The sequence below is a fragment of the Furipterus horrens genome, unplaced genomic scaffold (assembly GCF_987537825.1).
Source record: "Furipterus horrens unplaced genomic scaffold, mFurHor1.1.pri manual_scaffold_4, whole genome shotgun sequence".
NCBI lineage: Eukaryota > Metazoa > Chordata > Mammalia > Chiroptera > Furipteridae > Furipterus > Furipterus horrens.
In genome coordinates this window covers 160,780,441-160,806,401 of record NW_028327174.1, presented here as the reverse complement: position 1 = coordinate 160,806,401, position 25,961 = coordinate 160,780,441, and the positions used below count along the sequence as shown (strand labels likewise).

Genomic DNA, 25,961 nt, shown 5'->3' with positions numbered 1-25,961 from the left:
CCGGCCCGCCCCGTGGCCGCCCGAGCCTTCCCGAGAGCGAGGCCGGGTGGACGAGGAAGTGGCCGCAGCCTCGCCGAGCGCTAATTGGCTCACTGGCTGGCCGCTGCGGCGCTAGCGGCGGGAGCGCGGGCGGCGCGCACAGTGGCGCGCGCGGCGGCGGAACCAGCCGGAGTCAAGCTGGGGCGCTGAGGCTCTCGCCAAGGCCGGCTCGGCGGCGCGCGCCCCCAACGAAAAAGGGCCGGCCAGTGCAGGGGCACGCGCAGAGCTCAGCTCGCTGGAGCCCCGCCCCTCCCGACGGGGGATGTAACCTAGAGCCGAGTAGGGTCAGGGGTGAGACTGATCCCCGGGTTGAAGATCACTGCCTGGGCAGCCTCTGACCCGGAAGGGGCGCAGGGGCTGTGGGCCTCTCGGTTAGCGAGTTGTGGGGTTGCAGCGGGTTAGTGACAAGCGCGCGCTGGGCCATTGCCTCTGCGTCTTTGCTTGGGAGAACTAGAACTGGCTCTCGGTGAGTACCTGCCTAAGCAGCGCCGCACAGCCTCTCTTAGTCGGGCCTAGAAGTGTTTTCACACTGTTCCTGCACTGGAGCCCGAAACCCGGTTACGTCTTGCAAGCCGCATTGGGACTCTTACCACCCTGAACAGGCTGACACATGGCCTCCCAAGTGTACTCGTGATGGTTTAGTGCCTTAACGCTCCGCAATTATCCTTAAAATGGGAGTCTGCCTCCTAGTGACCTTACAGATTGTGGGGAAATCACCGGGAAGTGGACCAGGTCTTGATGCCCGCGGGAGGAGTTCTTTTATTCCTCTAGCATAGGGGTTGACTAACCATACTGCCCGCCTCTAACCGAGAATGGTTTTTACATTTTTGTATGGCTGAAAAGAAACCAAAAGGATATTTTGTGGCACGTGAAAATGATATAGAATTCATATTTCAGTGTTTATAAAGTTTTATTGGAACACAGCCATGTTCATTTGCTTATGTATTGTCTGTGGCCGCTTTCGCTTCACAGCAGCTGCCCGCAAAGTCGGAAACCTTTTCTGCCTGACACTTTTTAGGGGTTTGTCCACCCATAACCTAGCAGATTGACTCGCCGATGGGAGGCAAGGGCTGGAGCACACAAGAAGTGCAACGTTCCTAAGTTTGAAATAGCACGGTCAATATTATAAATGTTATATTTGCGGGAAGAAAAATAGAAAACAAAATCTTTCTATATGAGAATATGTAAAAGAAAGCTTTTAAGTTTCTACTAGCGGTTAGTGTAAGATCAAGCGATTAGGGGAAAGGGGAATGGTTTGCGTAGTAAGAAACTTTAGCCTTGGGAGAGTTCTGTTTACCAAAAGGGAGCAAAGTTTAAACAATAGTAGGAAACGACTTCCCACCTGCGTGGAAGAAATTAGTCAAAATAGCTGTTGAATAAAATAAATAAGTGAGAAGTCCTGAAAACATTTCACTCTTTAAAATATCAAACTGCTCTTTCAATCCGTAGGAAAGCAGAACCCTTCGTCAGCGTGTTCATCATCAGCCTTTGTAGGGAGTTGCTGTGTCCTTAACAATCTGCTGATTCTGCACATGCCATCTCTGCACATACAGTTTGGAATCCAAAATGTACCAAGTTTAGTAGTGAAATAAATGAAATATAATAAACACCCGCTATGAAAAAAAGGACTCAACAACATAATTTACTTAGGGTATTAAAAATAATTAAAATCAATAAGGGTTTGTTCTTGGATATCTTAGTTCTCCTGCCCCTATGCAAATGATCTGTGCTGTTGAGGAAAGCTTTACACTTAGTGGGAGAATAAAGTGCATAAATATCCCACACTATTGAGGGTGGTTTGTATTCCTAGTAATCAGATATTATACGGGGCTGATGAGGCTGGAAAGTCAAAACGGTTGTCTCTCTGGAGACATTCAATGATTAACAGTATGTAGTTGATCAAATTTGTGTTTGTTTCATGGAGCCTGCTGCTGCATTTACATATTTAGAGACTGGCAACTCTTGATTGAAAGCCTTTTAAAAGTGATTTTAAAATACTTTTTAAAGAGGGCAATAGGCAGTGAAATAACAGAGAGTGGTGTTGGGGTGGACAGATGTCAGGCCTGAACTTAGAATTCACCTGAAGCTGCCCCCTGTATCCAATACTGTTTTGGAAATAAATTGCTTCTGGGGTTGCTACCCCTACTCGCTCCCAAGCTACTCGTCACAGACACAGGTCTTGCTCGGATGCTTCCATTTCCCCATCCTTTCCACTGCACTGTCATCTGTTCATTGCTAATGGACTGTACCCAACATGTACCCAAACACTGTCTTGTACAGGCTAAGACTGCTAACTAATATAGAACTGAGGGTTCATGTTTTGGTAAGAATTTGCATTTGACTGGGGGAGTTCCCTCCTGAGGCTAGGAGATTTTATAATAGTAGGTTCTTTATTCTCCCTCACTCCCAGTTTCTGAATTGCTAGTTTCCAGTGGAATAATCCCTTTAAGCCTATTTTCCAGGGCCACAGTCATGCTCACTTGTTATTTACATGCTTATACTATCCTCGATTTTTTGGATTCTTTTTTCTTGTTCTGATTGGTTGCTTTTTGCTTCTTTATGTTCCAAACCATTGATTTGGTTCTTGGCTTTATTCACTCTACTGTTTTTTCTCTGTAAATTGTTCTTCTTTATTTCAATTAGTGAATCCTTCATTCTGACTGGAACTCTTATCCTATTCAGGTCCTCACTAAGTTCCTTGAGCGTCCTTATAACCAGTGTCATGAACTCTGCATCTGATAGATTGCTTATCTCCATTTTGTTTAGTTCTTTTTCTGGAGTTTCGCTCTGTTCTTTCATTTGGGCCATGCTTCTTTGTCTCATTTTGGCAGCCTCCCTGTGTTTGTTTCTGTGTATTAGGTAGAGCTGCTATGACTCCCTGTTTTGGTATTATGGCCTAATATAGTAGGTGTCCTGTAGTGTCTAGTGGCATAGTCTCTCTTATCACCCAAGCTGGGTACTCGAGGTGCATCCTTTGTGTGGGCTGAGTATACCCTCCTCTTGTAGTTGAGCCTTGGTTGCTGTCGGCAGGTTAATGGAAGGGATTTACCCAGGCCAATCAGTTGAAAGAATTGGCTATGACCACTGGCCACCAACCTCCAGGGCCAGTGGAGGATCAGCTGTACAGGGGCAGAGTGGTGGTGCTCCGATGTGGTCTGTAGCTGTCCATTGGGTGCCCGGGCTCTGGGGTTTCCCAGGTGGTGCAGGCCAAGGCCAGCCCCCACCTGTGTTTTTCCCAGTGCCACCCTGCCTGAGCTATAGAGCAATCTGAGATGGCTGCTATTTCTGCAGGGTTTAGAGATTCCCAGGTGAAGCCAAGCTGTGAATCTAGGCTGGTTGCTGTTAGTGCTGTGTCTGGGGCCACTTAGCAAGAGGTACAGGGGCTGGCAGCTCACTGAGGTCAGTTGTTGCTTGACTGAGAGGACATATGAAGTTGTGCAGCTTGAGCCAATACCAACCATTCATATGGAAAATCTACTGTTAAGAGCTGTAAATTGGGTGGGGAGGAGTCTCTGGGGATCTCCAGGGTGGGGCAAACAGTGTTAGCCAGATTAATGGAGTCTCAGATATGGCACCCGCCTGCTGGCTCTGTGGCTCTATCCGCCTTTCTATCTGAGAGAAAGCTGTCCCCCAGCTCGTGCCGTGATGCTAACCACTTCAATTCCTCCCTGTATGCCACTGGTGCATTTCACACTGCTACCCCTGTGCTGGAGCTCAGAGGAAGTGAGTCTGAGTAAATCTGTGTGTAGGTTCTTTTACGAGGAACTGCTTGGGACTCCAGAAGTTTCTTCCACCGACTCAATCCCTGTTGGTTTTTGCAGCCAGAAGTTATGGGGACTTATCTTTCTGGCACTGGTACCCTGTCTGGGGGGCCTGGTGTGGGGCTGGGACGCCTCACTCCCAAGATATCCCTCCTGAATTTTTATCCACCACACGTGGGTGTGGGATCAGCCTGTTCCATTCCTGCGCCCCTCCTACTAGTCTGGATGGATGTGGTTTGTTTAATTCCATGGTTGTAAGACTTCCATTCAGCTCAATTTCTGACAGTTCTGAGTGATGGTGGTTCTATAATTTAGTTGTAATTTTGATGTGGTTGTGTGAGGAGGCAAGCAGTGTTTACCTCTGTCCCATCCTGACCGGAAGTCTTTGTACTATAACATTGTTATCCACTCAGCTACTGAACACCATCCTGTCTTTGCCCTTGGTAATAAAGTGCTTTTTAGCAACTTAGAAAGAGGAAGGAAGTTAACTTCTTGGTCTAGTTTTGCTTCTCACTTTTCCGAAACTTACTAGCTGTGTGACCTTGGCAAGTCACTCCATTTTCTGGGCCAGTTTCAACTACTTCAGAATGAACAAGTAGACTAGGTGAACTCTGAGGCTATACTTCTCTGGGTTTGAGAGTTTAATGCTCTGACGAACTATCCAAAAACAAGTGGTAGGGGCAAAGAATGACAAAGTTTTATGGGTGTTTTTTTTTTCGCCAAGTGAGGATATCAGTCTACTACCATTTACTGCCAACGTAATTTCATAAGAGAAAGGTACCATCTCAGGATAAAGGGCACTCTTTGTCTTCCCCAAAAAAGAATAGTTGCCAGTCTTGCACTGACATACTAAAAAATAAGAATGGGGTAAAATTAAATTCAAAAGCAGAAAAATTATGAGGACAAAAAAGGCCACATACTAAAACCTGACAAGTTCAAGGGAAGCCTGCATGGCAGCCTTACAAACTCAAGAGACTGAAAGTAACCACACAGGATGGTCTGAACATAAAAATTCCTAACTAAAAGCAAGTCATGGCAGGTAGTCATGTCCTGGGCCTGTAGCTTCCTTGGCAAAAGTCAATCTTTCCCTTAAATGAGCCTGTCTTTTTGCATCTAAGATAACAAACCTTAGGAATGTCAGAGTAATCCCCCTTTTCTGGATCGCTCAGTATAACCTCACACCAGAGCCTGGAGACCACAGAACCCCCTGTTGTTATCTTGTTCCCCAAATACATTCTCTATGTGCTGTAAACAGTAATTATTAACTAGCCTGTACCCACCAATGGAAAAGAAGTATGTCTCTCTGCATTTTACTCTTTATCCAATCTCAGAGATTTCCCCACTTTGCTTTCTCATGCCTCCCTAATTTACCACCAGTGAATTTCATGTAAACCCCCTCTGTGTCCTCCTTTTATTCTAACAATTAAAATAAGCTGCAAAGCTGCCATTCTCCAGAGCATTTTCTCAGTCATTGAGATTTTGCTTCCCAGCAATTGTCATCAGTTTTGCTCAAATAAACTCATAAAAAGTCTCTACGGGTTTGGACATTTCTTATGTCAACAATTACAGCATAAAAATTGACAATACTCATTTTATGTAATCATTCCCTTGATATGTTTTGTCAGTTTGGGTGGAATATATACTCAACAGTGCAACCCCTGGTGAAACTCAGATGTCCAATTTGTTCTGTTTTTTTAAAGCATAGTCATATTGAATTCTTGTCTCACATAGGCTTGTTAGTGAAAGTGGAACTGAACCTTAAGCAATTGCTCTCAATTTGGAACATTCTGGATAAACTGAGAAGACGCCAAGGAACAACAGCCCCCTCTCCACCAGGCTCTTCTCCTTGCCACCTCTTCCCAGGGGAAGCCTGCACACAGGTCAGAAAAGGGTATTGGGAGGGCTTCTGGGAGCCTCCAGCTCAGGGGCCACTCACCCTGGACAGCACATCTTGGGTCCTGATCACCCAACCAAAGCAGTCAGGAATAAAGAGCAACTTAGTTCTAAGGTTTGCTTCAGTGAGCTTTACCTTCTCACTTAAAAATGTGAAAATGACCCATTGGAAGGGACTGCTAGGGTGAACCCTAGATGACCATGTATGAAACTGACCTCCAGCCCCCAGACCAGGGCTCAACAGACAATGACCTGTGGCTAAAACCCGCCTCTCTGCTCGAACATTTGCCATTAGTTTCCTGATAGGGAGCACTCAGTTTCAAATCCAGTAAGGGAAGTGTTACCAAATAAAAAAGAATGTTATTCTTCTCATTAGTAGACATGTATTTACCCAAAACAATTGTATTCAATTATTATTATGTTTTGACTTTCATTAAAAACAAAAATAGAAATTTGTTTTCTTTCTTGTTGTGTAAATACTTACATAATAACCTGGATTTTTGCCTCTTGGCCCACAAATCCTCTTAATATTTACTACCTGTCTCACTGCTGAAAAAATTTGTCTACCCTAGCCCTTGACCTAGGCTCTTGGGCGAGGAAGTAGTACTCTTAAAGGGTATCATCTCCCCATTTTAGAAGGGGAGAGAGAGAGAAGCTGTGCAGTTCACTTCATAGGGGGAAGGGATCATCTCCAGGTGATGGGATCATGCAGGTAAAAGGCAACCTGGCTAAGGGGAATATGAAACTCTAGTGAGCTCTGCAGCCTAGCAACTCTTCCACAACCTTGAAAACAGACCTTCAGGGTTATATGTTTTGCCACGAGGGCCCTTTCAGTTCACTTGACTTGGGCATACAGGCCCTGAGCATGCACCATCTGTTGGCACTTAGCAGGAGAGTGTGGCAGAGAGAAACCAGTACAGGCAAACCTCGTTTTATTGCACTCTGCAGATGTTGCATTTTTTTTACAAATTGAAGGCAAGACTCTCCACCAGCAAAAAAATTATAACTCCCTTTATTACAGGGTGGTCTGGAACTGAGCCCACATTATCTCTGAGGTGTGCCTGTACAATGTGGAGCTCCTGCACAGAATGTGGATAATCGAGGGGTAGGGTAGCCCAGAGATCACAGCCATCTTTCCTCTTCAGCTGGCCCTCCTAATTTAGACTCTCTTTTACCTCTTCAGACTTCTAAATGATAAGTACTTGATTTGTTTTTATATTTTAGGAAATTTTAGGAAGACATTTCCAAAGCTAATTATGAAAACATTTGTCATTGGAATCAGTGGGTGAGTAATTTTGCTGCGAACAGCTGGTCAGCACACTCAGGATATCCAAAAGGTATTTTCCTGTGGACATGGTCGGGGTAGGAGAAGCGGCGAGGATTCCTGAGTCCTGGAGAAAGCAGGCCACTATCGAATGTAGAAGAGTGGCACCCTGGCTACATAAGTGCTAACAGGAGATGGGAGAGCTTCCTTATAAACTGAAAAACTGGGGACTCAACAAGCAAAGTTTGCCTACTTTATCATTTTATTTTCTGGAGCTGATAGAAGCAAGGCCTGATCGGATGCTGCTTTGGTTCAGGATGGTTTCATTCTCCCTCCACGTAGTTGCTCCCCCGGTGTGACATCGGAGAAAATCTACAATTTCTTTTCTGTTTTGCCAGGCTTTGGAACCAGCTCAACTGACTGGTGTGATAAGCTAAAATGGACCTCCCACCTAGCCCCAAAGTGGAGAGCGATGGGAGGGAAAGGAGACATCATAGAGGAGATGTGAATTCATGATAGATGAGCTTGTAATAAGCCACTCTTCTGTATTTCTCCATTGTGCATTGAAACAAAACACAATGACCATATGCAGTTTTATGTACATACTTGCATTAAAATGTGCTACTCATATTCTGTGTTGCATATAAACCCTGTGAATGTTTCACCATAGACAAAAAACTTTTGTTTACAACACAGTAGCTGTATGTTTAAGTATTGGTATGACCCAGTTAGTTACCTTTTTCTTCAATTCTTCCCAGCCTGTTTCTTATCATTTATTATGTCAGGTCTACTTATGCTTGTGGCCCTGGCTGGTTTAGCTCAGTGGATTGAGCGTCGGCCTGCGAGCTAAGTGTCGCTGGTTCGATCTTCCAGTCAGGGCACATCAGAGAAGGAAAACTCTGACTCCAAAAAACCTCCGCTGCCTTGCGGCATACCTCTTCAGGGGAAAGGCTAAGGGAGTAAACCCCGACAGAAAATCCGGAGTCGGAGTCCCTAAGGCGGTTTGACGTTGTAGTCAACACCGGCAACTCCTGCGGCGCACCTGAAGCCAAGCTGTATTGACTCCGTCTTTCCCTTGGACCCTTCAGCTGCGAAGAGAGGGGGGGTCTGCTGCATGGGCAACAGCAGACCCTCCATATCACCCTGCCCAGGCTCTGTAGCTTCAACACGGGAGGAGACAGATACCGTGTCACTCCCGAGTCGGACTGCACAGCCATTCTCGGCGGTGCAGATAGACTCTTAGGAAGCTACACCATCGTCTCTCGAGACGGACGGCTGCCGACGACGACGACTTATGCTTGTGATTTTGCCAACAGAAAAACATTATCTATGAAAGAAATAATTTTTTCTTAGATAGTAGATATTGTTTTAAATATTCTTTCTAAGATAATTTTAAATGTTTTTTAATGCATCTTTATTCTTGGTATTTTCAATTTAAAAACTTTTTTTTTTTCCTTTTGGTTCAGTGTGACAAATGGTGGGAAGACAACACTGGCTAAAAATCTGCAGAAACATCTTCCAAACTGCAGTGTCATATCTCAGGATGATTTTTTTAAGGTATCTGTAAAACTTCTTAGATAATTTATTTAACACACACACAAACTTCTAATAGCAAAGTCAACTGAAATACATCCAAAAAGCCTTTGCTGAGTGACACAGCTTCTGTAACAAAGGTAAAGTCAATGCAGTAGAGTCACTTATCCACTAGGTGGCACCACCATTGGTGCTGTTCTTTGATTTTATTTATCCACATCATCCACTTATTAGTTTACTGCCTCTTCATTCTATAATTGTATTATTTCTGCATTACACAATTGTAATGGATACTTCATTAATTTTTTCAGCCAGAGTCTGAGATAGAGACAGATAAGAATGGGTTTCTGCAATATGATGGTAAGTAGATGACCTTGTGAGAACATTATGCCCTAATGTTCATTTTCTTTTTCAAATCCAGATACTTTGCTATCTATGAAGCCATTCTCAGAAGTGTGTTTAAATGTATTACTGTACTTTAAACCTGCCTTTGTAAAGGTGTCTATGTTCAGCTATTTTTTTCCAAGTGAAATCTTTTTCCTAGTTTTATATTTAAAACTGAAACCATTGGAATGATACAGACTTTTCTTCTGAAGCTGGGGAAGGTGGGTTCATGGGTACTAGTCATCCCTGCCTGGGGATGCGTAAACTAACTTTACTTCCCTGCCCAGCCCTGAGTCTTACCTGGAGCAAACTTGAAGCTCTCATCTTCTGAGCTTTCCTTTCCAGTGACCAAGGTGATACTGGGCAGCAGGGTTTTTTCTTTTCGTTGACCAAAAAGAGTAGGGAATATATTTTAGATTGATTCACCTTATTCTTCTACCGAATCTAACATGGCTCTGAGCCAAAGGATTGAAGTACATCAGAAAAAGTTTATTTTCCTATAAAAAATATTATGCTAATCAACTATATTTAATGGTATTATCAACATTTATAATTAACATGATGATTATTGAGTTTATGCAAACTAGTAACCAATGGAGTTCTCTGGAGGAGCCATAAAATATATTCTTTATTTTTAACTTTGATAACCTTGGAGGAAAATGTTGTGTAGTCAGTTGTTACAGACACATGCTAGTTTTAAGAGAGACAAAGTCCTTGACTTACTATCTGTTCTTGTGTCTTGAGATGCAGCCTGGATATTTTTTTCTTCTCTTCCCTTCCTCTAAAGGTTAATAAGGAAAAACTGTTATCAATAGTTGACAAAGAATTATTCTTAATTTAAATGAGTTCTTGCAAACTGATAAGAAAAACAGTACTATACCAACAGAAAACATGTCCAAGGATGTGAATAAGCTATTCACAGAAGCAAAAGGTTATTTGATAATGTGCAATAAAAAATCAACTTCAAAAGTAGTCAATGAATTGTAGTTTACTTTTTTCCCCACTTACCTAACAAACAGATTTTTAAAGCAATGATAATCAGCTAATGTTAGCACTGGCTTAATAAAACAAAAACTGTCACACGTGGGTATATAATAAATTGGTACAACCCTCCTGGAAAGAGATCGAGCCTATGTCTCAAAGACTTTAAAATATTCATGCCATGTGTTCAAACGTCCACTTCCAGGAATATCTCTTAAGGAAAAGTCTGAACTTGTTTAGGTAAATATATAAATTTAAGGTAAGTCAAGGTAATGTAAGTCAAGGTAATGTTCAAATCTTTATGATAACCATCAGGAGAGTAATTTTTAAATGTATAGCTATCAAGTTTATAAATAAAGAAATCATTACAATATAGTTGATAAATACAAAGTAATAAGTTAAAAGTAAAACACAGATTTTTAAAAAATCAAAGGATGGTATAAAAATAGAAAATGACAATAAGCTGATAGATTTAAACTGAATAATACATCAGTAGCTACATTAAGTTAAATGTACAAAAATATTCCAAATGTTATCAGACTGGATTTTTTTAAAAGCCGACTACCAGCCTCTTATAAAATATATATTATATTTAAATATTAGGACACAGAAAAGTAGTCAGTAAATGGCTATAAAAAGATAGTATATCATGCAAACACCTACTGAGAGGAAACTGGTAAAACTATTTTAATAGCAGACAAAGTAAAATTTAAGGCAAACAGTATTACTAGAGATAAAGAGAGATAGATTAGTTCAACACTAAGATAAATGATCTAAAATTTGTACACACTTAATAACATAACTTCAAAATACATAAAGCAAAACCTGACAAAACCAAGAGGAGAAATAGACAAATATATAATTATTGTGGGAGATCTTAATACAATTTCCTCAAAATCTAATGGCATAAACAGGCAAAAAGTATAAGGGTATAACAGATTTGAGCAATACAATTAACAAACTTGATCAAACTAACACATACAAAACATGCACCCAGCAACAACAGAATACATATTTTTTTCTTAAGAACACATGGAACATTAACCAAAATGGAGGCATATGGAAGGGCATGGAGCAAGTCCTAATGCATTTCAGTGGATTCAAGTAATAGAGAGATTACCTCCCATCACAGAGAACTGAATTAGAAAGCAATAACTAAAGAGGAAATAGAAAAGTCCCAAGAGTTTGAAAAATAATCAGTACTTTTTTCCCTGATTTTAAAAACTTTTTCTTATGGAAAATTTTAAACATATTCAAAAGTAGGCAGGAAAATATAATGAGTTCTCACAAGTTCAACATTCAGCTTTAAAAATGATGACTTCTTGACCAATTATATTTTATCTATACCTTCACTCACTTTCTCCTATATTATTTTGAAGCAAATCCCAGACATACATTTTATCTGAAGCAAAACACTTCTATATCTCATGGGTTAAAGAATAGATCACAATCAAAATAAGAACATATTTTTAACTGGGTGATGGTGAAAATATGTTAAAACTAATGGTACTTCTGGTTCCAGCCCAAATGGATTCCCCCCATTTCTTGCTATTCCTCCCTCTTACAACTAAAAATCCTGGATGGAATACAACAAACAAAGGGAAGACTCAAAGATGGAAAAAAAAAGAGAGCAGACTGACTAGGGTCTTGAGGACTTGAGGAATAATATGGCTGTGAGTTATCAGAGTTTTCTTTTTGCCTCACATATTCAGGAAGTGGTGTGGAGAATTGTGCAACATGGAGCCATCAATAGGTACAGACCAAAAAAAAAAAAAACCTAACACCAGGAAACCAGGAAACCTGTTCCCTAATCAAAGGACCAGAAAAAAGGTGGCCTCGCAGAATAGAAAATCATTTGGATATCCACCCTACTCAAGCCAAACAAACAAACAAAAAATCCTCCCCCTCATGGTAGCAGGGCCAAATGGGGAGCAAGACTTCTGAACCCACCGGTACTAGTAAGATGAGTTGAGCCGGTCCTCCACGTCATCCATAGGGATCATATCAGTGGAGCCAAACAGGGACTGGACTTCCACCCCTACCTAGCAGCAAAGAGGCAGGATGAGGCAGTGTGAGGCGGTGCTGATTGGTACTCCACACATTCCTCACCTACATAGATAGCACCAGCTCCTATCAGCAAAACTCCGTGGAGAGCTGAACTTTACCCTTTGCTGAGCAGCAGCGAAGCGACACCAGTATTTGTCATATCAAGAACCAGGCAAGTCTCAACTTGAGTGAGAAAAAGACAATCAACAGACACTAACTTTGTGATGACACAGATGTTGAAATTATCTGACAAAGTATTTTCAAGCAGTTTTGTTAAAAGCCTTCAGTGAGCAGTTGTGAAAATTCTTGAGTCAAGTGAAAAATTAGCTTCAGTAAAGAAATACAAGATGTAAAAAAAAAATCCAAGTATAAATTTTTAGAACTGAAAACAAACAATAACTGAAAATTTAAAACTGACTGGATGTGCTCAATGGAATAAGTAGAGGAAAGAAGCAGTGAACTACAAGACAAAATAATAGAAATTACTCAATCTAAAAACAGAAATAGACTGAAAAAGAAATTAACAGACATGCAGAACAATAACAAAATACCTAACATATCATTGGAGTCTCAGAAGGAGAAGAAAAAGAGTGTGGTGCTGAAAAAGTATTTAAAGAAGTAGTGTGTAAAACATCTCAAATTTAGCATAGGACATAAATATACATATGCAAGAATCTGAGTGATCCCCAAACAGGGTACACACACCGCTATCAAGAAAGGAAAAAAAAAGATAATAGCATTACAGATCCTGCAGACATTAAAAGATAAGGGGGTATTATAAACAATGTATGCAAATAAATCAGAAAACCTAAATAAAATTGACAGTTTCCCAGAAAAATATAACTTACCAAGACTAACACCAGAACAAAGAGAAAATCCTAGTAGCCCTACATCTATTAAATAAATTAATCCATAATTTCTTTAACTAAAACCTCTAAGCACAGATGACTCAATTCAGTGCTTCTGGAGTGGGACTCAGAGTTTGCAATCCTGGTTAAGTCCCCAGGTGATGTTGATGGAGCTGGTGTAGGTACCACACTATGAGAATCACTTTTATAGTTACATTTTTTTTAAAATAATTCGTTTGTTTGTTTTATTTTTAGAGAGAGGGGAAAGGAGAAAGAGAGGGAGAGAAATATCACTGTGCGGTTGCCTCTCACTTGCGCCCCCAGCTGGGGACGTGATGTGCAACCCAGTCATGTACCCTGACTGGGAATCGAATCAGCGACACTTGGCTCGCAGGCCGATGCTCAATCCACTGAGCCACAGCAGCCAGGGCTATAGTTACTTTTATAGGGTTATAATTGTCAGCTCAAAAAAATGCACATTTTAAGAGTTTGAAAGTTACATATTTGTGTTCTTTGTAAAACTTTTAAGTGATTTTTTTCTTATTTACCTGTAAGCTCTTTAGGTATTAAAAATATGAGTTCTTTGCCAGATACATTGCAGATATTTTCCTCAATGTGTCATATACCTTTCAAACTAATTTGTAGATATTTTGTCATCTAAAAACATTAAGCTTTTATGTAGTCAGAGGATAACAGAAGTTATAAATAAAGCAAGGTAAGCCATGAGTTTATGTTGTCAAAGCTACTAATGGGGACATGGAGTTCATCATACTTTATTCTCTACTTTTGTATATGTTTCAAATTTTCCATAACAAAAATGTTTCAAACATACTAACATCTTAATATTAGAGTTTAAAAGTACCTAAAAGATTTGTTAATAGGTTTTTTGGAGGGTAAAAAGTGTTATTTTATACATCTATAGAGCCCAGAATATATTCATCATAAAAAACTGCATCATAAAACTTTTGTTGTACTGATTTCATATTTTTGTGTGTTGTTTGAAGTGCTTGAAGCACTTAACATGGAGAAAATGATGTCCACCATTTCCTGCGGGATAGAAAGTTTGAGTCAGTCTCTGGGATCAACAGACTGGGAAAGAACTGAGGGAGTCCCCATATTAATCATCGAAGGCTTCCTTCTCTTTAATTATAGGTAAGCATCCTCCTCAAATATTGACTCTGAGTGAGTGGAGAAAAAAACTTGTGAACTAAGTATGCTGTTGTTTTAGACCCCTTGACACTATATGGAATAGAAGCTACTTTTTGACCATTCCATATGAAGAATGTAAGAGGAGGAGGAGGTAAGTTTTGAAATTGCCTTTGTAGATTGTAATTCTAAAGACAAAATTTATGAAAAATAAGGAAAGCAGCATTATTGAGCAATGCGTATGCCATTTTTCAAACAAGGGTAGCCTCAACTCTTACACAATGAGCAAAACCTTTTTTCATAAATAATCATCCACAAGGAATAACACAAATTAGTTTTCTAAGAAAAGGCCTTTATAGGAGCTATTTGGCAGCTCATTTCTCCTAAATCTTCAAATGAAACAATTCCACGTTGATTATGATTTTAAATTAGTTGGCCTATATTCTGCTACACCTCAAAGAATACCAGTTAGTTTAAAGCTTAATCCAACATATCAGTATCTCTATCATTATTTACACGATATTTGTCTCTTAATTATTTTATAAAAAACTAGAAAGGGGAAATAATATGAGTGATAATCAGTGAATTAGAAGATTAATTTTTTTAGAAGACTCATTTTTGGATGAGTGAACTGAATCTATTTCATTGTCTTTGTAACTGGCATTAAATTTAAAAGTCTAAAATGTGTTATCGTAATCCTGTTTAGATTTAGTCTCTTGTGATTTTCCCATTATCCTGACCGTTATTATTTTAATTTACCAATGTGTGTTTCTATCAACATAAAGTTTCCTACATGTTTTGATAGTACAAGGATCTACCAGCCTCCAGATCCCCCAGGATACTTTGATGGCCACGTGTGGCCCATGTATCTAAAGCATAGACAGGAAATGGAGGACATCACGTGGGAAATTGGTGAGTGCCTGTTCTCCCTCCACAGAAGGCCTTTTACTTGTCATTGCCTCAAAGTACACAAAAAGAAAGGACTTTAGGAGGCATATTTCTCATGTATTATATTATAAAGGAACACTTTAAGCCATAACACTCTGGGCTCCCCATCTACAACTGGCTCTCCTGGCTTCTCCTTCTCTCTCTGTGGCTCTTGTCCATAGCTTGTCGATATCTAGATGGTCATTTATTCAATAAATATTGATTGAGTGCTTTCCGTATACAGGTACTGCCCTGGTGATATAAATGAAGGGAAATAAGGCAGATCCAGTCCCAACTCATATGAGCCAACATCCTATTAGGGAAGCAAATGTTAAGCACACTAGCTACATGACCATGTCCTTTCTAGCTGTGCTGAGTACTATGACAGTGAGCTTTTGAGGGGCTTCCTAAGTCCCAATGATCCAGCCACATTTAAACCATGCTGATAGGTTCAGCTGGACCAAGGGAAGAGGGTGGGGATGGAAGATCACCCCAGACCATGAGTTTGGTACATGAAAAGGCCAGGGACAGGAAGGAATGATGAGTACCTGAAAGAAGGATGGTATATTTGTCATTGAGAAAAACCAAGGACAAGAGGTGCTGCTGGTAATACAGGAAAGATCCAAACCCTATAAGGTCATAGGCCAGTTAAGGAAGAAAAGTAGGCCATATCCCAAGAAAAGTAGGAAGCCCTCTACAGAGAAGTTTGAACAAGGATATGATAGATATCATGTTCTTGTTTTAGTGAGATCCCTCTGGCTGCGTAGAAGGTAGGTGTAGAGGGTGCGATATTGGACATATGTGCTCAGTAGAATTGGATAACAATGTACATATGGAGGGTGTGGGAAATTAATGTGTCAAGGGTAACGCCTTGGAACCTGTCAGGTACTATTTTGGAAAACAGAAAAAAGTGAAGGAGTTTCAGGCTTGTAAGATAAGAAGGAAAGTCTGTTTTGCACACAGTGTCATTGATATGCCTGAGAGACAAAAAGCAGTGGTTTGGGAGTAAACATCTGGATCTGACCGGAAAAGTTGACATTCATGCTGCCTGTCACCACCAGAACCTAAAAGAAGAGACAGGCATTGACTCTTTATGTGCGCCTTATTCAGATGGCCAGGAATCTGAGAAGGCGGTGAGTCATGTACCCTCACAGACCATCCTACATTTCCTTTCAAGCCAACCTTTTTGTAAGGAGGAAAAAAGTGTAGGTAAGAGATTTGGAATTCAGGGAAAAGGTTAATCAGATAAAGGCTGCAGTCCTGCAATTTCTGTACCATCCTTTCGGCCTGGGCTAGTAAGACGCATGATTCTTTATCTGTGTTCTGGGCAGAGGAATGTCTCTCCCTGGAGCACAATAGCTCAGATACCATCTTGATTGCTTGCAGTCCTCTCTGGAGCACAGAGGTCAAATTGTTTGTACTCCATACCTTCAGTTCCTGAAATAATAGCTTTTTACATGCATTAACTGCTAAGCTTATTAACTATTACTTAAAACTAAAATTTTCCAGCTTTTAAGTTCCCTCATCGGATCTATGAGCCCTGGCTCAGAGCAGACCACTGGGATACAGACCTCAGCATGGAGAAACTACAGTAGGCCAGGAGAGAAGGTTTATTTGTTGGGGACAGAGGAATCAAAACTGATATATATTCAATACTTTTCAGAATAAAGGGAGTTGCCCATATTGTGAGAAGCTTCATGGCCTCCAGGTGACTATATCTGAACCATGCAGAAAGCAGGAGGCCTCTCCATGGTCTGGTGGCCATTATAATCTCTTCTTTAGTCAAGTTCAATCCCTTCTCCCTATCCCCAGAGCCACTGCTGAGGTTCAAGCCACAACACTTCCATTTTGGACTATGGTTGCAGAGTCATCCTCTTCTTCCTGTTCCTCTCTCCCTCTCCATCTAAAATACACATCTATGTCCCTCCCTGCCTTACTTAATACCTTCAAAGAGTCTTCAGCTCTCAGTTAACACCCACACAGGCGAACATCAAAGCTTCTAAAGACAAAGACACAGTCTTGCTCTAAAACCTCATCCTTCCACTGTTCCTGCCTCCCACATCCTTCCCAAACTGCATCTTTTTCTTAACAGGCAAAATTCTCTCCCACCTTCCTACTTTGGCAGCTTTCTGACTAGAAGACCTTTTCCCTCAACATATACAACTTATACTTTTTCTCCAAAACTGACTATGCCAGTTTTATTAAAAATACATATCTTCTGGTCCTGGAGAATTGATTCAGTACACATTTGGCAGTGCCCAGACTCCTACATGGTTTAAGAAGCTTCACCGGTAATCTTGATGGGAGAACTACTCCCTTAAATGATTCTTTCAGGGAGATACCTCTTTAGTCCTTCTAAAGTGCCATATTCACAATGCCACTTAATTCTTTTTCTTTCTCTTTTTTTAAAAATAATGTTCACATCAGCTAGTATGCACTTCTCTGTAATGAAGCAAAACTTTTTACCTGTTTTCCTGGCTATAATCTATTTCTCTCTTTAATGGCTATTTATTTATTTTTACTATATGGTCCTGGGTTCTTTGGTTAAACCTACTGATATTTTCAAGAGACTTCAGGTGCCAAAGTAAGCATCCTCTATTAATAAGCTTGTTAACATTTGAATTGCTCTTTTTCTCTTCAGTTTACCTAGATGGAACAAAATCTGAAGAGGACCTCTTTTCACAAGTGTATGAAGACCTAAGACAAGAACTCACAAAGCAAAATGTAAGTATTGTCCTATCAAAGCGGATGGTGAAGGGACAGCTAGGAATATTCCGTAGTTCATCACCTAACAAGAATGCTAACGTAGGACTGATTGTATCCATTCAATCATTGCTTTGATGATAATTCAGAATCAGAGACTCTGAATGGGTTTGGGGACTTGATTATTTTTTTAAGGGTGAAGATATTCACCCTCTGTTATATCTCTTAATAATATGTTATGTAATTTAAATATTTTAGTAGATGGCTGCTATTTCAATGACACTGAAACTATCCTTTGACCGAATAAAGTTAAAATGTTGGTGATCTTGTTTTAAAATTCAGAGCTCCCCTTCTCCTTTATTCCTCTTAAAGATTTTCCATGCCCTGGCCATGTGGCTCAGTTGATTGGAGCATCATCCTTTGCACCAAAATGTTGTGGGTTTGGTTCTCAATCGGGGCACACATGGGAGGCAACCGATTGATGTTTCTCTTTCACATCGATGTTCTCCCTCTCTGTCTCTCTCTTTTTTTCTCTCTCAAACCAATAAAAACATATTCTCAATGAGGGTTTTTAAAAAAAGATTTTCCATGAATTTCTGTTTCCCACATACCTCAAAAGTAAACACAAGATTTAAAAAAGTATTTATTGAGTGATCAAGATTTAAAAATAAAAATTTTATCCTCACCTGAGGATATTTTTTTCATTGCTTTTAGGGGGAGAGAGAGAAAATCATCAATGTGAGAGAGAAACATCGATTGGCTACCTTCTTGTACACACCCCAACCGGGGATCAAACCCACAACCTGATCATGTGCCCTGACAGGGAGGGCATGGAACCCATGACCCTTCTGTCTGTGGGACAACACTCCAACCAACTGAGCCACTCTGGCAAAGGCTCTTTAAGATTTTTTATTAGACAACGCATGTTCTAAGTAACAGAAATCCTCCTAAGTTTTGCTTAAGCAAAAAAAGTACAGAGGCAGCAGTCACTGACACACACCAGTCACTGGCAGACATCATGTCTGTTGGGAGAAGCACTGTCCTCCTAGTGCAGGAAGACGGTTTATCCTTTTCCAAGATTGTCCATGAGCTGATAAATGTTGGGGCTGGGTGTTGCATACAAAGGTTTACCTGTTATTCTCACTGTTTCTGCAAATGTTTAAAATTTTTATTTAAAAAAAATTTTTTTTAATTTTATTTTACAAGTACACTTGACAGTCACAATATTTTATATTAGTTTCAGGTGTAAGCATGGTGGTTAGACAATCACATAATTTACAGTGCTCTCCTCCAATATTTCAAGTACCAACCTGGCACCGTACTTAGTTTTACAGTATTATTATTACCAGGCAAAGCGGGGTTCATTCACATGGCGCCTTGGTGTAAAACCCAACAATTAGTGTTGAGGAAAACAGGTCTTTATTTACAATATTCCAACCTGGGGAGGGCAGTGAGCACTCCTCTTATATCCGTTTTCCCACGGGACCCAGCACTTCCCTTGCTCCCCAAAAGGGTATAAGCCAAAACCAAGCCCAATAGCTCCCCATTCCTGATCTGTCAGCTCTCTCCTTCAGGATCTGGGGCACGATATCATCAGCCTCCATATAATAATCCAGGAAAGCATGTGCCATATTACACTGGATCATGGTGAAGTCCAGGAAAGACACAAGTCCTAAGAGAGTCCTCTCCGCATATAAGAGTGCAGAGTCCAGGTCTGCAAAACAGAGTCATCGGCGGCTTTGGAGTGAGCTGGAGCCAGCACGAGGAAGCAGCAGGCTGCTTGCTTTCTTACTAGCCCCGGCCACACGGCCCTCTCCTCTCCTTCTGCCTGACTCCTTTCCTTCTTTCACACCACATGACTCCCCCTACCTCCACTCAAACCTCAGGGGCTCAGCCTTCTCTCTCCTGTTAACAGCTGCTGCCTTCTTTTAAACCCTGGTTGCGGCCTGTGATGCAGTCAGTAGGGAGACCAATCGTGACCACCCGCAGGAATCTCACGCAGGCCCTGTAAGCTTTGTTGTCACCGTTCTATGGTCAAAACCCCTCCCATCTCCTTGTTGCCTGGGAAAGGCCATAGCCATTTACATAACTAGGATACTAGCTACCAGCCACAGATATGCAAAGTGCCTTAGAAGCTGCACTGTCCCCTTCCCCCATTACCCAAACCACGGGCTGTTGGGAGTTTGGGGATGGCCTCCTTCCACCCTGTAACATTACTGACTATATTCCCTTTGCTGTACTTTACAGTCCATGACTATTTTGTGACTACCAAATTGTACTTCTTAATCCCTTTGCCTGTTTCACCCAGCTTCCCTCAGTTTTTTTTTTTTTAAGCAGTTTTCCATTTTAGTCCATCTGGAAATTCACAGGGAAGACTTTGATTGGTCCCATTTGGGTCCTATGACTTTTGCTAAACCAAGCACTATAGCCAGAGAGATGGCATACTCTGGCTGGGCAGGGCTGATCTTGTAATTGAATACACCTCCTAAAGCCTCCAGAATTAAAGAGAGAAAAGTCCCCAAAAGGAAAGCAGCAGAGGAGTTAGAAACCAGAAGAAGGATAACATAGCACATTGGGAGACAAAACTATAGATCTAGCTGCTGTTATATTTTCATGGCTAATTCATGCAAAATGCAGTCATCAGCTGACTCAAGAGGAGACAGTGTGAGTCACTCCAACAGTAAAGAACAGTACATGCTTTTTTGGTGAGACACAACTTCCCTAGTCCAAATGTCATCATCTCGAAATAAGAATTGGATTTCCCATGTCCTCAGTAAATCCCTACCTGACGAGGGGACTGAGCCCAGCCAGGCAGCTTATTGATCCTACACACTCCTGATTTCAGGATCAGCCCTTCATGTAGGCATAAACCCATTTGAAGAAATTTCAGGACCATATTTAAATTACTTATTAGTGGAACTTATAATTCTTGCCAGATACGCCTGCCCACCCCAGCCATCTGTTACTCTGATGAAAGGCGGGCCTCCCACAGTGACGCTCAGGGCACCAGCATGAATGTATACAAAGAGTGTAGGGGGAGGGGAGGGGCTCTGCCTTTGTACGTGATGATAGCACCTGAGCCAAAGCCACTTTTATAGGGGTTATTGGCTTCCTTTCTGCCCCTAATGAGATACTTCCAGGAGTGTTTCAGCTGTTCACCTACACTTTTCCATCCTCTCAATGATGGCCAGTGTACAGGTCCAATTCTCCCTTAGCAACTGAGTCACATACTGGACTTTGGCCTTACGATCTACTTGCTGATAAAAATGAAAGGAGCCGTGATCATGTATTTCAGGCAAGTTGCACCTAGTTCCATACCAAATGCCTGCTTTTACCATTGGTCTAAGGCCCAAGAACAGCTGGCATGTTTTGACAGGTGCTGAAAGGCCACAAGAAAGTACATGTGAATGAGTGTTAAACCCTCCTCTTTCTTTGCCTGTTTGTTAGAGGCCTGTAAGGAAATATTTAAGTATACCTTCTAAGGCTATTTAGTTTGTATTCTAGATATCAGATAAAGTTTAAAAAGAAAATATGGGTGGGCATAAGTAGGTTTACAGTTATTAGTATGGGAAACAGCTAATTGTATTATTATTTATTAATTATATTTTTCAAACAACTGTAAACCTACTTTTGCCAACGCTTGTAAGCAACAGCTATGTTAAGAGAGAAATAAAATGCAGAGCAGATCAGCTTTTCCTACCTTGAAGACCTGTGTTATTTTTTTCCCAGTTGCATAAATATAAGTTACTGTGATACAGTAACCCACCATTTTTTCCATTTCTTCCAACCACAGTATCCTGGCAAAGCCAGGCTGGAAGGACCCTCAGCATAGCCTGTGTTAACCCTCAGTTCAGGAATGAGGGCGTGAGCTAGTGCAGAGGACTTAAGATGCTTCAGTTAACTACTCTTTAAGCTTCTCCTAGCATCTCATAAACTTGCTTAATTAATTTTCCATTCTAAGCACGTAAAATAATAATTGTGATAAAATAATAATAACAAAAGGAAAACAACAAATATTGAATTTAATTAATAATGCAACAATAAGTGACCCAGGAGAGTAAGGATATGAAGTTAAATATTTAATTCAATCCTTATTTAAATCTACACTCAGGCAAAATTGAATCGTTACCTATTCTCACTATAACAAGGCAGTCTAGCCACCAGCAATAAACTTCCTTTAAGAATGTTTATTTTCAGCTCATTATAAAAGTATATTAATTACAAAATAACATTCTAACATAAAAGCAAAAGAGAAAAAATAATCACCTATATTTCCACCACTCAGCAATGTTAAATTTTAATGAGTACACATCCAGTGTTTTTGCTGTTCACATTCATGTCTTTTATATGGTTACATGGATAGTTGCAACGCTTATTTCTTTTTCAAATTAGTATTTAATATTTAGGAAGCTTTATTGAGTCCATTCAGTAATGAGACTGAATAAAACTAAGTAGCTCTCCCAGTTAAAGGATCGAAGACTGAGTTCTATTGTACTCATTGAACGTGAATTACAAGACTTGATATAGACATCTTAGTGTAGAAGATGTCACATATCTACATTCAAATAGAAACATTTGAATGTGGCCCATTTGGTTGGAGCGTTGTCCCAATATGTGGGTTTGATTCCCAGTCAGGGCACATAAAAGAAACAACCAGTGAATGCATGAATGAATGGAATAACAAATCTATGTTTCCTCTCCCTGCCCCCCACAAAATCAAATTTTTAAAAATGTAATTACTGTAAGAAATTTGTAAAAATAAATTTGAAAATAAAAATTTAATCAAATGTTTATATTTTTCTTTTAGGCATTTTTCTATGTTGAATTTAAAATATAATTTCTAATTATAAAGTAATAGTAGCATAATAGTTCAAAGTGACCTAAGATTATTGAGCCATTTTCCATTTGTTGGATATTTAGTATTGTACAAGTTTTTCACATTGGCAAATAACTGCACAGATTGCTGGTTTTCTGCTTGAATTACATTAAAAGTTTTCAAAGTAGCAGTTGCTTGGTCAGGTTATAATCATTTTTACATTTTAAATATTTCAAAGATTAAATATTATACTAAAAAATGTGTTTCTCCAACATGAGCTGTGTAATAAGAATGCAGTAAGTTTATCACTGGGTTTCTAAGTCAAAGTCACTAAGTATTCGACTAGGCTTTCCTAGTTTAAGAAAAATGATTAAAGCCCTGACTGGTGTGGCTCAGTTGGTTGGGCATCATCCCACAAAGCAAAGGGTAACAGGTTCAATTTTTGGTCAGGGCACATGCCTGGGTTGCAGGTTCAGTCCTTGGTTGAGGCGTGTACGAAAGGCAACTGATTGATGTTCCTCTCTCACATCGATGTTTCTCTCCCTCTCGTTCTCCCACCTTTCCCCTCTCTCTAAAAATAAACAAAATCTTTTTTTAAAAAGAAAAAAGAAAAATGATTAAAGGCAACAATACTTTTATTTCCCCAAATCAAGCACAAAACTCCAAAACAAGGATTCTGCAGCCAGCAGATATTCTTCTAGTTCTCAAACTATTTCATTCCTGAAGTCAAGGATTACTGTGCCAATTGCAAATGGTATTGGATATCTGATATCTTAAGATAGGCTTAAATTTAACGCAAGGATCAAAAGAATGAGATTTGGACTCTATTTAGTTCTTTACAGAAAACCAACATTTCTGGCTCCAAAATCCCTGTAATTAAAAACATTTTTTTTAATTTATTGATTTGGGAGGGGCGGGGAACATCAATTTGTTGTTCCACTTATTTATGCATTCATTTTTTTATTCTTATATGTGCCCTGACTGGAGACCAAACCCAAATTCTTGGTGTATGAGGACAATGCTCTAACCTATTGAGCTACTTGCCCAGGGCTAGAATCCCTGTAATTTTAACAGCCTTAGAATACTATTGTTAGTGTAAAGATTTGATAAAATGAGAATTGGAATTCTCCATTAATTTCTATCATATTTATTCCCAAGGTCTGCAAGTAACAGCATAAAGATAGAAAGCTCTGAATTCTTCCTGGGCGAATTAAGAACCTTAACCAAGAATCTTATTCAAGAACCTTACCAAGATACAGCACGTACTTTGGTATAATGACAGCTGTCGCTTTGTTTGTTCTAGTACACATGATTACCCCAACATGTGGAACGGATAGTTATCCATGACAATGGTCAGGAATATATCTTAAATTAGTTGTTCTCACTCCAAGATATAGAATAGCTAACAGTGAATCGGTTCCTCTACACCAATGATTGTCAAACTTTTCTGAATGAGACCGGAAGTAAAAAATAAGATTTATAACACAATCCAGTATAAATGTAATCTATTATTTGTGTATGTGTGTATGTGTCTATATTTGTGTGTATGTTTGTGTCTATGTGTATGTCTTTGCATGTACATATAGGTGTATGTATGCACACACATAATCAAGTATCATAAAACATTCACCTTACATGCAATATATTCTAGTATTTTTCTATTTTTATTTAAAAAAAAATATTGGTTACTATCCCGTACCAATGTGCACCTCCTGCAAATAATGGCATTGCCAGGAGTAGCAGTCACATTAAGTAAATCAACAGTTTCCTACAGTAACTTTTGTGTGTGTTTTGTCATTGTTGCTTCTGGTATTGTTTTTTGCATATATCTAAAACCACTGAATCATTGTGTCATTTATATTGAGACATTGTTACAAATAGCATTTTTCCTGTGTTTTATTTTGTTTTTGTCTAATCAATGGTCTAAAATAACAGAAATAAGTTATAGTTATTTCAATGACATGTAATACAGAGTACCTTTCATTGAAAAGCACAGGCTGGCGATTTGAATTGTGTGATGTTTTTAGGCCTTTCTCAATGCTGGAATTTAAATTATCTGCTGTACTGATAACTTTGTTTATAAATTACAAACAGATTGCTCACAGTCCTTTCAGTCTTTACAAACATATAATATATTGTTATATTAAGTTTACGTGTTCTCTAGACTCATTTGATCAACTCTCTTTATATCTATATTTTTAACTAGCTTGCACACATTGATGATAAGGGTTTTTTTGTTTTTGTTTTTGTTTTGTTTTGTTTTTGTCTCACACTCTACATAAAACAAACAGAGGGGAAAAAACCAACAACCTGAGCTTGAATTATAGTTTTCCTACTTAATGGCTATACGATTTGATCAGGCTATTGAAAGTCTTGATTTCCTATTTTTAAGGTGGGAATATCAATATTTTGGGGGGCAGTGTAAAGTAAGGATAAAGTTTGAAATCCTTAACCTCCGAGGCAGTGTCGGATCTAGCCTCCCTGTAGCTTTCTAGCCTCATTTCCCATCACTCAGCCCACTACTGTTCAGCCACTGGGATGTCTCCTGAAACTTACCAGGACACTTCCTGCCTCACTGCTGGCACACCTGCTGCTCCCAGTGCTTAGAGCGGACTTCTGCAATGCTTCCCTCCCACCAGCTTGCTGACTCCTCCTCTTCCTTCAGGTCACTCCTAAAACCCCACTTCAGGGGGGCCTTCCTGATCGCCGCTACTTGGTGCTCTCAAAGCACTATTTTTTTCTTCAAAGCTCTAATTACAATTGTAAGTATACTGCCACTTAGAGAGTCTCTTGTTTAGTGGCTGTATCTCCAGCTAGACTACAACTTCCGTGAGGGCAGGACCTACCTCTGTGATTTAGTTATAAACACATGCCTGCTAACTAACACAGTGACTGGCATGTGATGAACACACAAAAAGTGTTGGATACTTTATATAAATTACTGTTAAATCTGGAACGAGTTACACGCAATCAATATATGACTAGTAGCTTAAACTCATTGGGTTTTTTGATTTGTTTTGTTTACATAACAAAGTTCAAGGCAGGCAGTTTAGGGTTCGTGCATAGAAATATCAGACTTAGGGGAAAAAATTAGAGGACACAGTTAAATTTGAATTTCAGATAAACTACAAATAACATTCTTTATAAGTCAGTCCCAACTATTACATATTTAAAACTGATGTTTTTCTGAAATTCAAATTTAGTTGCATGTTCTTTATTTTATCTGGCACCTCTATTTTAGCCACAATTCAAAAATGTCATGAAAAAGCCAGAGTGTTTCATCCTTGGCATGTGGCCCTATTACCAGGAGGTCACAGGAAGCAGTCGAAGTTCCCTGCATAGTGTCAGCTATCAAGGTAGGAAGAGGGCTGCTGGAGGCACAGAAAGCCACAAGACTTTCAAAATCACCCAACAGTGACTCCAGCAGACTCCCCTGTATGCCTCTGGGCCCAAAACTGGTTCACATGACCACTTCTCACTACAAGGGAGGCTGGAAAGAGGATGTCATGATAGATTTGGGCCACTTATGATTCATTTCCTAGGGATTTGGCCATGGGAGCAAAACCATGCCTCTATTAGCAGGGAGGGAAGAGGAAACAGGTAAGCAACTACAAGTGCTG

The 25,961-nt window shown here is 40.0% G+C and overlaps 1 protein-coding gene across 1 annotated transcript; it reads left to right on the top strand.

Annotated features, from left to right (window-relative positions):
* Positions 1-5,607: 5,607 nt before the first annotated feature.
* On the top strand, positions 5,608-14,927 carry NMRK1 (nicotinamide riboside kinase 1). The gene is given in 8 exon segments (XM_090274181.1): positions 5,608-5,680; positions 6,918-6,978; positions 8,424-8,514; positions 8,802-8,850; positions 13,754-13,901; positions 13,978-14,049; positions 14,701-14,866; positions 14,868-14,927. Coding segments are annotated over 7 exon segments (615 nt in total). The 5' UTR covers positions 5,608-5,680; positions 6,918-6,949.
* The last annotated feature ends 11,034 nt before the right edge of the window (positions 14,928-25,961 follow it).